We start from the raw sequence: 15598 nt of genomic DNA, 5'->3' as shown, positions 1-15598 counted from the left end.
GACTAACACATCAAAAAGCAAAAACTCGTAGAAGGCATGCTGGTCTTGCTGTACAATGTCCAGCTAGTGGCATAGAAACAAAATTTTTGTCAACTATGGGTGGTCATCAAACACCATGACAATAATGGGACATTGATTCAAGCGACCAATCCAAGAATCCGCACCAGGAGAGGCAAGTGGCAGCCACATGACGGCTACCTTCAACAAGACCTATGGATCCCCTACGATGAAGATGGGCTGCCATGGTTCCACAAATTTACATTAGTAGTATTGCAACGCATACCATCAGATGTTCTGGCAACGGGCTGTGAATGTCATGGCCCATGTGGTGAAGAAGTTTGGGCTAGAGACCACAGAGGCTGACATGCAGAGGTTGGAGGCCAAGAGTACCTCACTACAGGCAAAGAAACAAAAATGGGAACAAAATGGAAAACGGAGAAAGGGAAATGAAAATTGGAAAAAGAAGCCATCTGAACCCACCAAGTATGATGCCATGATTGAGATCCATATTTGGAGCTTGAGGATCAACAAACAAATTGGGCAAGCTCTTTAATGGGAACCTCAGCATCAGGATCCAATACGGCAATGGAGAGCGAGAGAGAGAGAGAGCAAACCTCACACACATCACACTGAGAGGGAGAGAAAGAAACAAGAGAACTGCAAGTGATCTCTGGCAAAAGCCCCCCTACAACTAGGGGAAAACCTCTGCACAACAGGCTGCTCAAGAGCTCCACAAGACTCCTCAACAGCCACCAAACTCAGATGCACAACAGGGCTGGATGAACTGCTCCAGCAGATGGAAGGACAGCTCCACGAAGATGGCTGGAAGGACTGCTCCAATGAATGGGAAATGAGGGCTGAGGGGGGGCCTATAAATAGGGTCACCCCCTGCCTCAACCAACCGACCAGCAGGGGGGCATATGGCCGACCCCCTGCCTGATCCAATCGACCAGCAGAGACCCCTTGCCCCAACTAACCGAACCTTTCCCAAAATTTGTCCGTTTTTCATGAAAGAGATGGACCTATATCTGGAAAATTATATACACAAACATAATTTTGTACTCCCTATAGGTTGTGCACATCATTCACCCAAATAAATCAAAAACATAATATTTGGTGATTCATTGTCAAACATACATTTGCAGAGTCTCACATTCATGACAGTAAACAGAAAGTTACACCCACAATACAAAAAATTCAAAGAAAAGAACTTAAAAGTGAAGCTTATTCAAAGCATCCACTTGTATTTGCTAGAAATGATAGGCTTACTCCAAGCAATTATGTGCAGGTTGGTGAAAGAGGGGTGCAGCTATCTGGAGGACAGAAACAACGACTGGCTATAGCTCGGGCTATTTTAAAGAACCCCACAATTCTACTTCTCGATGAAGCAACCAGTGCACTTGATACACAATCTGAAAGACTTGTTCAAGAAGCTCTTGATGAATTTATGCTCAGCCGTACTACTGTGATGGTTGCACATCGATTATCAACTATCAGTAATGCAGACACCATTGCGGTGCTTCAAACGGGGCAAGTTATTGAAATGGGTTCACATGATTCTCTGATCAAACTGGGGTCAAAGGGAGCATATTTCTCACTGTTGCACTTGCAAAAAATGGGGAGAGACCAAAGGTATATAAATCTGTATTGCATTACAGATTTGTGAAACATTCTGAAAGCCAATAGCCATTTTTTATAAACCAAGAATGTACATGCTTTTGCAGGACAAAGAGCTTGACAAGTCAACATAAAGCACATGAATACAGTCCTCCTGGGCTATCTGAGTCACCACTCACAAGAAAATCTTTGGATTATAAAGGTGGATTCTATAGTGGAAATGAAAGTGCACGTAACTCTTTCACATCATTCTCTCCCTCAATGCTAGGATCTCCATTATCTCCTTTCATTGACACATTAAATAATAACATTGACCCTGCTATCAATACTAAAGCTGAGGCCAAAAACGTGCAACCAAAACGTTGGGAAAAGGCAGGGTTCATTCGGATGATCTTACCAGACTTAGAACGGTTATGCTCATCCAAGAAGAAAGAGACATCTATGGCAATCATAGGTGCTATTTTGAGTGGAGCTACCATGCCACTTTTTCTTTTCTTCGTGTTTGCTGTGGCTATTGCCTACCTTGATCCAGACAAGTTGCAAAGAACTAAAGAGATTAATCATGTTCTGATATTGTTTATTTTCCTTGCCATGGTCAACTTCTTGTCAAACTTAGTACAGCATCTTAATCTCGCCAAGCTTGGCGAACTTTGGACGAGAGAAATACAACAAAAGATGTTCAAAGGTATGGACACCTCCAAATATCTTTTGTCGTTTGAGAAGTTTAATAAAGTTTTAATGTACCCTCTTCATGTTATGAGCTATCGATGTATGCATAACTGTTCTTGACATTAGACATAAGTAATATGTAGAAAGGACTGAAGTTGAGTGTTCACTGCAATCATGACAAATATTACAGGGGACAGGAGAGCATGGATGTTGGTAAGTGAAGAAAAACAAATGAAAGTACAAACTGCCCTAATCAAAATGATGAACGTGAATCTTGCTCTAAAAGGAAAGTAACTACTGTGCTCATCTCTATGAATGGCCCAGTGATTTGTCACAACTTTTTTTCAGAAATCTAGAAAAAAGATACCCAAGGCTTTATATCCCATGCCTCAGAAAATCGAGACTTTGGGATGCTAGCATAACAAAAGATCAACTGTTCAAACTCAAGAATGTCAAGAAGAACTCAAGGAAGATCCAACAATGGTCCTTGTCATTGGAAGTATCCAAAAAAGAACAGTATTCCATGTTTCATGGTTCAAGCCATATGTGGGACCACCTTTTGCTTTCATACCAGAGGTGAGCATCCCTACATGAGAAGGTGGTTGAACCCAAAGCAGATCTTGTTGCACATGCTCAAGAAAGGTAACAGGCATCACGAGAGCTTGCACAGTCAAGTTCAAGCATCAGGACTCACATGAGGCACCATGGGTGGACATAGATATCTTCTCTGAGTACCCACACCTCGTTACAGCAAATAAGGAAACCTTCAACCTTTTCTAGCCTGTTCCAGCCTTTATGCAAAAGGGGATGCCGGACATCTACAACCTTTCTTCCATCTAACTAGAGCAGCCATAAGGACTGCTAACAGCAGCAGCCAGGACAACAAAAATCCACAGGGCAGCAGCAGCGGTCCACCTGGGACTGCACAGACAGCAGCTGCTGGACCTAATTATGGGCAGTAGTAGGGTCAACCCTAGAACAGCCGGGTCAGCGAACTCAGTAACCAGATGGCCCCAGATCCAAGTCAGCCAGATCTGGACAGGTCAGTTTCCAGACCAGATCTAGGTTGACCCTACTCCTCTTATACATAGTATCCCTCATGAGCATGCATGTCTTCGTGGGGATCCTCAAAATACGAGTGACTCCATCTACTATGCATGCACAAGCTCACCACTCGGATTTTGGTAGGTACCCCTTCTAACCTTGTATGGAAGCCTTTGCTTTTTCCTTGGCTTAAGGTGGGCAAGACACCAGCCATGTGCCTAGTTAGTTTCACAATCCACCACATACCAATTGGGATAGTTAGGTGGGCCCATTTGGCTAAGTTAGGTGACCATGTTACTATCTTCTCAGTCTTTGGCAAAGCTAGGTGACGATGTTACTACCCTCCCTTTCATTGGCAGGCATAAATGTTAGGTAGGATTTGGGTTGAAAAGTTCTATGAACCACCCTCTTAGAGAGTTTCCCCGCATCAACTAGTAGTCCTGGGAGGGTGCTATTGGCAGCCCATTTTCATGGCCCTGTGAGACGTCTACCCTAGCATTGGACTGCTAGCCCAACTCCATAATCGTCCAAGATTCCAGCCCGGCGTTCAACCGCTGGACTGAGATATCCGGCGGTCTACCATGTGAGAGCCTTCAACGGCCTCCACCCCCAATTTCCTTGCCGGTGCAGCCAGACTCATCGACAGCTGGGCGTGCATGTCCGACAACGGGATGCGTTTTCCCCCACCAACAGCCTCCACCGCCAATTTCCTTGCCAGTGCAGCCTGGACTCATCGACTGCTGGGCCTGCATGTCTGACACGCGGGGATGTGCTTTCCCCCGCTGTGTCATCTGCTGAGTGGGCGTCCTACCCAGCACTATCGACAGCACGGGGAAGCACTCTTGCAAGCTACTTAAAGGGCTTCCCCGCGCTGCTCCCACTGCTGGAACTGTGGGCAGCCCTCTGCCCACCCAACATTTGTAAAATTGCAGCCCCATGTGGTCCAAAGTCTCATTTAATGAGGCTCAAAGGAGTTTTTGCAGGCTGTCACAACCAATCCCATGGCTGTCAGATTGTTTGAGCCAATGAGAATGCTTGGGCAGTGCAATGCTAGGCTAGAATCCTGAGATTTCAGGATGCTGGCCTGGAGCTGCAATGTTGGCCCAGCATGCTCACCCCTCCATGGGGCCGTGAGACTTCCTTGCTACTGGGGCTATCCCAGCCCCACTAGCATACGCAGGGAAGCCCTCTTACCAGCCTCCTCCTTGCACCAAGGAGCATCCTCTAGCAAATCCATGCGATTCGACAATTCTCAGATTGTAGAAGCAGAACTCTCCTTAGCCTTTCCATGCCAGCCTTGTTGCAACGAATTTCTCGTCATGCTCCCATTAAAGATGAGCAACGACATTTACCAGCGCACAACTGGTTTCCATTGCATGTGGTTTGACTTCCACGCTCATCATGAGATCATCGAGAGGGCATTACTGCTTCCCAGTGGCCTTCCAATCTCTACACAGCAACACGATTGAGTGATTTGAATTTTGCACGATCTAAACATGCGCCATCGACTAACGATATTTACGTGGTCAGAGATGGTCCACTCTCAGCATCACCTAGGCACTGCTTGTCGTCTGTGTAGGTGATCTACTCTCGCCAGCTAGGTGCCGCCAAAACAAACACTTTGTTTAGTCTCCTAGTCTCGCAATCATCTACTGTCTACCTCTCTCCAGTGTCTCGCAGTTTGCCCAAGTCGTACGGCAGCTCTCTTTGTGGCTAATGCTATTGACCCCACATTAAGGTCTTAGTGAGATTGACCCACATTGAGGTTATGGGTTCAAATCTTCGAGAGCTTCTATAGTAGTGCGAACAGTTCAAATCTTGGAGACCCTCCACGCCTCAAATTTTTCCAAGCATTGCAACAAAGGTTCCCGTTGATGAAAAGGTAATACAAAAAGTTGGGGGCCCTACATTTCTAACCATGGCAAATAGGTTTTTTTGCAACTTCATCTTGCAGTTGGAGGATTTTTGCATGGATGTGAAGTAGGGATATCCAATATCGGAATGGAGAAGGCTTTGAACGTCAGTGTTGTGCAGTTTGTGATAATGCTAAGAATTGTTGAAAGGTTGGGAAAATTATAAATCGCAGATATCAACGTATGCTTGTGCCACTGTCTGGACCTAGTCGTGGAGGATTGGTACAAAACACGAGACAAACTTCTTCAAAAAGGCCGTGGATGAGGCTCGGAAGGTCGTGCTCTACTTTTGCGATTACCGGGTATCTTCAAGATTCATCCAGCGAATCACCCGCTAGAGCTTTTGAAGGCAGGTGAAACACGTTTTGGCACAAACTATATAATGATGGAGCGGTTGTTAAAGCAGCAGGCCCTTGTAATCAAGACACTATTCAGTGCAGAAGCCGCAGAGTGGTCTTGACTGTGTTCAGATTGTTGGAGCAATGCATTCAGGTTATTCATTTCAGCAAGGAACCCTTCGTTCTCACTCACTATCCATCAATATTCAAACATAGCCTCATGAGCTATGGAAAAGTGAGAGCATCCCTTGCCAAAGCATTTTGAAGGGTAAATCATCCTTCTAGTTAAGATGTTTTGGATCATTTTGGAAGGGCACTATAAGAAATTTTTTCCCCGCTCTGGTGTGTAAGGGCGCGCCACCCATCCCTGTTCTTCGCATGGGTAGCGGTGTATATGTGGAAGGAGCACAAGGATCCTGCACACTCGTTTGAAAATGCAAAGAGGGAGCCTTTACAAGGGTGCCGTGTGGCAACAGCCTATTTGACGAACACCATGTGCATATATAGTGCCAACGCCCGAACAAGGGCCATGGTCGCCCTTTTTCGATCGAGATGCTGCCAAAAAAGGTGGCTTGCAGCCTACTCGACACTCGTCGCCTTCCCCGGGCTTCCCTGCTAGGAAAGGACTATCAAGCCCTTTCCCTCCAACCTTCAGGCTTCAATACTACCAAATTCCATACACAGCATACGCTTGACTGAGACATAATTTCATAAAGATCATCAGAAATATATGCTTCACACTAGGTGGGACCGCCAGGCAGTATACATCGGGTTGCTGAAGGAGCTTATTTGATCAATCGATGTGACTTCAATACCCATTCAACGCACCTTGCAGGGGAATTTTCTCAGTTGGTCGGGTGCCTTCATCTACTAGACATCGTTGTTTGATGTCAGTGTTCGGGCCTGTTCCTCCTGTTGGCCAACTAGGATCTAACTCCGCCCCCTACATTAGCTTTAGGCATTTAATGGCAGCCATCCCCATGAACCTATATCTATGCGCAGTATGGGGAGAGGGACAACTGCAATGCCTTCGCGCTGGCAGCACCCTACACAAGTGGTGGGGCATCCTCACAAGAGCGTATGGGGGCAGCCTCTTAGTCTACCTTCGATTGATTGAGGAAAAATTGGGACCTTATTTGAGCATTGTACAACGTATTTACCATCTTCCTAATTTATCCTAAAAGATTGAACATCTAGAATGAGTAGCCAGTGCAACATAAAGCAGTTTGTGTGACTTTATGCACTAAAGATGTTGTAAAATTTGGGGTTTTTGCATCCTCTTCTTGCACTTTATGCATTATTAAAACTTTTATTGTAACTTTTGTGCATCACTGAATTGTTGGTTGTAAACTTTGTGATTTTTAAAAGGTTTTTTCATCCTGTTCTTACACTTGTGCATAACTAAATTGATGCATCACAAAGTGCATCACTTCCTACACTTTTTGCAGGTTAGTAAATTGTTAGTTGTACTCAACCACTCCATGGTAGGTCGTGGCTCTCCTTAGTAGGGCAAACATGGGTGCTTTGATGATACATCTCTTGCTGCACTTGCTTCTGATGTTCAAGACCCCATTGAGTGATAGATTGTCCAGTGATACTAGAATGAGGATTTTCTTTGCAAAAAGTTTAGTACATGAACTTTATTGAGGATTTTCTTATAGCACAAGATGTCTTATAGCACAAGATGTCAGATTGCACATAGTCAAGCCTCTACTACACTCATAATCCTTACAGTGAAAATGATGAACCAAACCAAGGACACAAATATCATGGCAAAACAATAGATGGCATCTCAAAAAGTTCCAACGAGTATGAAAAATATAGTTAACCATAACCCATTTATTTACTTGATCCTAGAAAAGGAGACCAAACCAACTAGTGCCTAATTGATCTTAGAAAAAGAGATCGGCAAGAAAGAAGAACGCTAGAGTAAAAGAGGAAAATCCTGCAAGTGGTTTAGATACATTGTAGCCTCTTTTACTAAACCACCAGCAGAGCTCATTTTGGGGACCCGAAAGAATTTCTATATTTCTCTTTTTGTTTGCTTCAAAAATGAATAATATCAAAAAGTAAATGACGAAGTACTTGTTCTAGGCAGACGTGTATTCAATGAGGATACCTGAGCTACTTTCTTATATTTGACATAGGATGCAAAATTTGGTATTTGACCTCATCAGTGCGTCTGGAGTGGGCCAAAACCCCGGATGACTTTTGAAACATTGAAAACGAACAACTAGAGGCCCGAAAAACCAAATGTGCATAACAATGCAATTTGATAAGGTGGGGACCACCCAATTTGTCAAATCTCATTCTTCTGCACAATTGCTTTTTCGGGCCTTTTTGGCCTTTTTTGGGCCTCCGATTGTCTGTTTTCAACGTTTCAAAAGTCGGACCACCCAACCTGTCAAATTGCATTTCTTCTACACAATTGGTTTTCGAGCCTTTTTGGCCTTTTTTGGGCCTCTTGTTGTCTGTTTTTCAGCATTTCAAAAGTAGTGTCAAGGGTTTTGCCAATGATGTTGAAAACACCAAATTTTGCACCCTACATTAGATATAATAAAGTAGCTCAGTTATCCTCATTGAATGCAATCTCGGCAGTTTTTGTTTTTTTCTCCTTTTAAAAAAATTTTCCAACGTTATATTGGCTCTCATTTGATTGGCAGAGGGCTATGGGCTAAGAGGCCCCAAAATGAGTTCTAATTTTTCCTAATGTCCATATTCTCACAACCATGCTTAGAACCATCATCACAAGTATCCTTGCCACAAAGTTAGGTGAATATTCAAACCCTAACATAGGTTGACAGTTGTAAGGTTTTTAGATAGATAGTGAGCAAAAAGGACACAAATTTGCAAAAGATTTTTTTTTGAATAAACTATGATGGAAGACTTCAAAAACCTAGGATGGATTGAAATTGAGGGAATATTATTGTATTTCTTAGATGATGAGTCACCATGGTAGATGCCATTTGCATGAGAGTGGCCAATAATAAAGAATTAGCTATAAAATAAAACCTTTGCTTGATGCAAGGCACACACATTTAATAAGAGGGTCATCCATATACATATGGTATTTCAATATAATCCCCCTTCTCCCAAATTCTTAGGCCCACTATTCCATTCCCCTCATGCATGCTCCTCTCAAGTTCCCCTTGCATGTGCATAATAGTCCTCTTGTCTCCCCTATTCTCATCCCATTCTCATAAGCACGTACTCTTCTCCATGTACACCCTTAACCCTTTCATGTTGTTTATCAATTGCCACCATTTTGGTATGATATTCCCTCCACCTCACGATGGGGTATACTATGTTGATGAGGCACAAAGCATAGCTGTATTATAATTTGTGCTACCTCGATATCCATGAGTTTCCTCTTTTATTGATTTAAGAATCATGTAGAACTACATATAGGACTTATGATCTAGCACATATCTAGAATACCCCTATACACGTTTTTGCATACTATTTTACCCCCCTTTTATAACTGCACATGTTTCAAAGTTAATTTAGATATCCCTCTTTTGTTTTCTTGGTGAAAAGAATATTTTTAATCTCTTCATAATTTTCACATAAATAATCATATTTGATAAGTATTAAAAAATCCCCTTCTGTCCTAAAGTGTGCTATGTTACATGTTTGACGAGTGACCTCCGTGAGAGTACAACTAAAGTATTGGAGATGAATTTTGGGGAATGAAATCTATGTTATATCTAACCTCATACTTCACTTTTGCAACACATTCCCAATAAAGACCTTCAACCTCTCTTTATTCATTTTACCGCTAAGATCAAGCTCTTTGCAATGTGTTCATCCCATTACATATACCTTATTTTTTTGTCTATCGATCTAATTCTTTTTTTTTACTACCTTATTTTTTCGGACTACTTGATCCAATTCCTAAATTTTCCCTTGAGAGTTTTTTAGTAGCTTTTGACAATGCATCCTTGTTGTACTCAAGAGCTTTATATGGCTTGACTATTTCTACTAGCATTGTATTCCCCAAACATTGTGCATAGTTGGAATTTACTAGAATGATATAGATTGCCACAGGACATTATAGCTTGTAGAGTGTGGTGAGCTCAACATCTTTATGATTACAAAGCTATGCAAATACCACCCTTTAGGCCTATCACAATAATTCATGGCTAACCTAGCTTGGTAGCACGCTGTTAAACTAGTTGCTTAGCTAGCAAAGCTCTCAGTAATATTCTACAAAAATTTTCCCTTACCAAAATAAGTCTTATTCTATATAATAAACTAGTTGAAGTTGTGAATGTGCACAATTTTCAAGCCCATCGAAATGTGTGTGTGTGTGTGTGTGTGTGTGAGAGAGAGAGAGAGAGAGAGAGAGAGAAGGTTGACGTTGTTGTTCATGTGTGGTTTCATACTCTGAGGACAAGTGCTATGTCTTTGTTTCATGTAGAGCCATAAAATTTTCAAGTTTAGCCCTATCAACCTTTGACACAAACATGTGTACCTTGGCATTAGTACCCATGCAATTATGCACATAAGTTCACTCATGTTACTTTAGTTGAGCTTTAGTTCTCACATTCAGTATCACAATTTGAGTGGGCCTACAATTTTGCCCCAAATACAATTGCATGTTCTAGGTCTATTTTATTTGGGTGCCAAATTTGTAAATCTAATGCTCAAGTACGAGATATTGAAGGTTGGCTTCAGACGACTTGCCCGACCATCCTCCCTTTGAGCTCCCTTTTGCATCCTTGGCTACTACCAACCAAGCTTCACACCAATCTGGACACAAAGCTATCATAAATGGAATGCACCTTTGTAGAGATTGTTCTTGAATCCCAATGCTCTAGGTTCCACAATTGACAACTGTATGCTTGCAAAAAGTAGTTGTTCTTGGAAGGACTAGTGCTGTACTCGTGCTTTCCATGGGTATTAAATGCTCACCATATCTCTCTTCCCAAACCTCTAATCTCTCTCTTTCCTCAGTGCAAATCTCCAATCTCTCTCCGACCCACCATCCTCTTGCCATGCCACCAGCTTCGGTAAACTTCTCCTTGATATATAAAAAGAATAAAGATAAAGATAGAGATAGAGAGAAGAGAAGAGAAGAGAAGAGAAAGAGATAGAGATGCTTCGAGAGGCTGGCTGATGCTCGGGCGAGGGGATGGTGCCGGATATCACTCAACATGTCATCTCTCGAATTAGAGGGCGATAAGTTATCCAATGACCCTTCTGCATCCTTGGCTGCTCCCAGGTCTGAATCCACCCTGAGAGGTGCATTGAGCCTGTGAAGTCTCTTTGTGTCTATGAGAGAGAAAAAAAGAGAGAAAGAGACACAGCTAGACAGACAGAGAGAGAGAGAGAGAGAGAGAGAGAGAGAGAGACCTTGCTTGCGAGACGCTTTTTTCAGAAAGAACCTCACGGGTATCGTTGTGCAGCCCTTTTGCAGAAGGAAGTCAGTTGGTTTGACAAAGAAGAGAATAGCTCTGGGGCTGTTATCGAGTGCTTCTCAGGCGTCGCAATCCCCATCAAAGCATCTGTGACCGAGTGTGCTAGCACCATCCTTGGAACATTATCCACACTGTGTGTGTGTCTTGCGCTGGGTTTTGCAGCGTCCTGGCCAATGGCTCTCGTGTTGCTGGGTGTCTTACCGTTCTTGGTATTCGGTGCATTTCAAAGAGTAAGCTAAATGTTTAGAGAAATCTAAAGTGTGGCATATGCTAAATGTTTAGAGAAAAACGGTTCATATCAATTCGGTCATCTGTTACACTTATATTGGTGCTCACTTATATTGGTGCTCGGAAGAGTCTAAATTTCTTTTGCCCTGGACTACTGGGCAGAACAAGGACGGAAAGTCTGCACACGCAGCCGAAATGAAGAACGCTACTGCTAAAGCAAATATGATTGCCGCAGAAGCTGTCAATAATATACGGACCGTGGCATCATTCACTGCAGAACAAAGCATTCTCAAACGATATGAGGAGAGTCTTCGTGAGCCCTACAGAATCAACACCAAGAAAAGCTTGCAGATCGGTCTGGTCATAGCGGTCGCTCAGGCGAGCATGCATTGGGCGGTGTCCTTTGTTCTGTACGTGAGCGGGCTGCTGGTGGGCGCTGGAATAGCAAGCTTTTTGCACTGTCTGCAAGCACATAATTCCGTGAGCTATGCAGCGGAGAATTTGGGCGACTCGATATCGATAGCGCAGGTAATGGAGAGTGCAAGGGAAGCTCTGGAGACGGCATATGGGATGATAGGGGAGGAGAGGGAAGAGGAAGAAGAGAAGATGGATGATGGGAAGGCGATTGAAGGAGGACTAGAGTTCGTGAAAGTGAGCTTTGCATATGAATCGAGGCCGGAGGTGATGGTGTTGAAGGATTTGAATTTGAACGTTGAGGCGGGGAAGACAACGGCACTGGTGGGGAGGAGCGGCTCTGGCAAGAGCTCTGTGATTGGGCTTGTCCTTAGGTTCTATAATCCCCTCCTGGGACATATAAGATTGGATGGTAGAGACCTTAGGACTATCAACCTTACTTGCCTCAGACACCACATCGCCCTCGTCCAGCAGGAGCCTGCCCTCTTCACTTGCTCTGTCTCTGATAACATCCGTTTTGGCAAACCGGATGCTTCGCAAGTAGAAATCGTCCAGGCTGCCAAGGTGGCCAACGCTCATGGCTTCATCAGTGCCCTCCCCGATGGCTATGCCTCCCACGTCGGCAACCGCGGCATCCAGCTCTCCGGTGGCCAGAAGCAGAGGATCGCCATCGCTCGTGCCATTCTCAAACAGCCCAAGATCCTCCTCCTCGATGAGGCCACCTCTGCTCTCGATATCCACTCCGAGGCTATCGTCCAAGCTGCCCTTGACCAAATGGCAGCCCATACACGCGCCACTGTCATCGTCGTGGCCCATCGTCTCTCCACTGTGCGCAATGCCAACCTCATCGCTTTTCTCGACCAAGGCCGCATTTGTGAGCGTGGGACCCACGACCAACTCATGCAGTGCCCTGCAGGTCTTTATGCAAAGCTAGTCTGCCTCCAAGACTCCCGCTCCACAACTTAGCTTCCAAATCTAGTGCCATGTTAAGTGCCAAAGTGATACTTCTTTGCCCACGTCATGCCCGTGACCTTCCATGCATTGCTTTAGCAATCAAGGACATAATAAAAATTGCTTGACATCAAGCTTACAACTAGTTGTAACATTCAAAGAAATGCATTGAATAGTTTGTTATCCTTTCCATCATATAAATATGAATACATGACATATCTTTATTATAATAAATTCTTGGGATTTCCATGTACATTTTATGACTAGAAGATTGAGGTAACATGCATGAAGTCAAAGCATGAAAGCATAACTCCAAAGAAAGGTGCATGCCTATGCATAATGGTCAAATTGATCAATACATCAAACAATCTACAACATTTTTTGCATTACAAAAGGAAAAGCTATCTAATAGATGTCTATTCTAATCAAACAATGTTTTGGTAGGATTTTCATTCACATAATTGGAACCTAATTGTTAGAATCAATATCTTTTGTGCATCAAAGGAAAAATATAGCATGGTCGCATTATTTTCTTTTGTGAAAGACATCTAATCAAACGATGTTTTGGTAGGATTTTTATTCACATAATTGGAACCTAATTATTAGAATTAATATCTTTTGTGCATCAAAGGAAAAATATAACATGGTCGCATTATTTTCTTTTGCGATCCCAATAGTGTCAATAGTCTTGAGATCTAAAACAAATTATATGTTGCCTCCAATGTTAATTAATATAACAAGCCTGAGTTCCCTTAGCAGGACTGATTGGACCAACAAAATCTATACCCCACTTTTCAAAGGGCTGGTGAGAGAACTCTTGTCAAATGCATGTAGTCTTGGCTATGTGGTATGGAAATGCATCGGCAAGGATCACATCATTTGACGAACTCAACGGCATCTGCGAAGAGTGTTGGCCACCATAATCTAGCTTGTAGTACTTTACGGGTTGTAAGCTCTTCTACGAAGTGGCCACCAACAATGCCAGAATGAGCTTCCACTAGAATCTCAACAAAATCTTCTTCTCGGACACATCGATTGCATAATTCCAGCTTGTTTGTTTTGCCAAGGAGTGTCCGATCTCTTGTGCCCATTCAAGAACTAAGTCTACCAAGAATAATGGAGCATCTGAAAGATTATCTTCCACTCTTGTCAGGAGTTCTCCATTAGGACTCCAAGACATATGATAAGCCATGAAGTGTGTGTCTCTCTCCTTGACTGCCGTTGTGGAGTCAAATTCTAGGAGGATGAGCATCCATCGAGTGATGCGAGAGGTCATGCATGGCTGGTTGACTAAGTGTAGGAGAGCCCAGTGATCTAAGAAGACAAACTTGTTTGCTAACAAGTAATGCCTAAATTTTTGAACTGCATACACCATGTGTTGGGGTAAAAGGCCATTGGCCAGCCGCCCAGTGTAAACGCCCACTAACACTAACATACACTACATAAGTGTATAGCCATTCTATTGTGGATGATGCAGAATAAGCTACATGAGGTAGCACCATATCCTGTGTCCCTCTCTCCTTGTGTGCGTGCTCCGTCGATCCCCATAACTGGTATCAGAGCTTGGATTCGAGCTTGGCTATGGCGAGCTTCGAGCTTTGCGAGCGTGTGTGTGAGAGAGGTGAGCAGATCAGAGTTTGGAGTGCTGCGTTTTGAGCTCATTGTGGAGCTCAAGGCACTTGTTTTTTGCTGCATAGTGATTGCCCCTTGTGTGCTCCCTTTGTGGTGGAGCAGTGTGGGCATCTTGGTAGTAGATTTGCAGCAAAACAGGCAGAAATCTTCCCAATCGTCAAAAAGTTTTGACTGCACATCATACCCCCCCCAAATCGACCGCTCTGAACAAAAGTAGGTACTTTGTACCTGGGTTTGCGTAAAAAACGGCGAATTCGGATGTTTTGGCTATCAAAACAGCGTTTTAAAATTTCCTGCTGCGAGAAGCCTGTTTTGCAGATCTGCAAGGTATTTGCAGGTGGTTTAAGGCATAGGGTCTTGTGTAGCATGCTCCATTGATGTATGTGATTGTGGTTGAGTACCATGGCTCTTTTGTGAGTGGATTCGAGCACCATTCTCGTGCCACAGGTCACACATGCATTTCACAAGTTGCAAGTATATCCACAGGTACAGGTCTTGGTTTGGCCATTAGATCTACGGGTTTTGCAGATGTGGTGAGCGTGGTTTGCTCAATTGTTGGTTGTGCATGTATTGCATATGAGACAGGTGTACTTCGGTGTATGAGACTGTCTTGCTTCCCTCCATGGTGTTTGGAGAATGTTTAGTCATTTCGACTTGATGTATGACATTTGCACATGATTTGCCCACGCTTCGAGCATGTTTCAGAGCTTCCATAGGTGGTGTTTTGCAGGTGGTGTTCAGCCAGCTTTGGGCTGAATTTAGAGCTATTTTTTGTGCAATTTTGTGAGCTTGCTGCACTCCAAGTTGTGCACACATATTGCTCAATAGTTGGGGCAATAGTTTTCAGCTCGTACAGGTATCACTTGGCAGCCCATAGAGCCCACATATAGGTGCAAAACATTACTACAGGTGCTACAGGTGCTCAGGTGCGCATGTTGTGAGCAGGTTTATGCGAGTACAGTGTGTACTTGCAGGTGGCATTGTGACAGTGATTGCAGGTGTTTGACTCGGTGGTTTGCCTTGAGGTCTTTTGTTGCAGTCACATGTGTTGAGCATATTTCGCTCACATGGGAGAGTATTATGCTATGAGCTCATATGGTTTTTGAGCTAGTTGCCATGAGAGAGCACTGGATACATAGGTGTGACAGTGACAGGCATTGTGGCATGTGTATGGGCTGATTTTGCAGCCATTGTGGATGCTATTGTGATGCATGGTTTGTGCATAGTTTGATGCTCTATTATGGTGCCATGTGGATACACTAGTAGCGTGTTTTCCGGACAGGGATTCCTTGTGACATGATGGGCTGATTTCAGCGTGTATTGAGCATCATTTGTGCCCTACGATTGCTCTCAGGTAAGAGAGTTTTGGCAT

At 43.6% G+C, this 15598-nt stretch overlaps 1 protein-coding gene across 1 annotated transcript in view; it reads left to right on the top strand.

Annotated features, from left to right (window-relative positions):
- Window positions 1-12609, top strand: part of LOC147900014 (ABC transporter B family member 19-like) — a 159723-nt gene extending 147114 nt beyond the window's left edge. Inside the window, exons 8-11 of the mRNA XM_087376561.1 lie at window positions 1289-1632; window positions 1725-2302; window positions 10990-11231; window positions 11392-12609. Coding sequence (XP_087232687.1) covers window positions 1289-1632; window positions 1725-2302; window positions 10990-11231; window positions 11392-12609 — 2382 coding nt within the window. The remainder of the gene's footprint in view (window positions 1-1288; window positions 1633-1724; window positions 2303-10989; window positions 11232-11391) is intronic.
- Window positions 12610-15598: the final 2989 nt, after the last annotated feature.

Source organism: Dipteris shenzhenensis, chromosome 7 (genome assembly GCF_047967505.1).
Source record: "Dipteris shenzhenensis isolate YYH24624 ecotype China chromosome 7, Dip_SZ_1.0, whole genome shotgun sequence".
Lineage (NCBI taxonomy): Eukaryota > Viridiplantae > Streptophyta > Polypodiopsida > Gleicheniales > Dipteridaceae > Dipteris > Dipteris shenzhenensis.
This window is presented reverse-complemented; position numbering and strand designations above follow the sequence as displayed.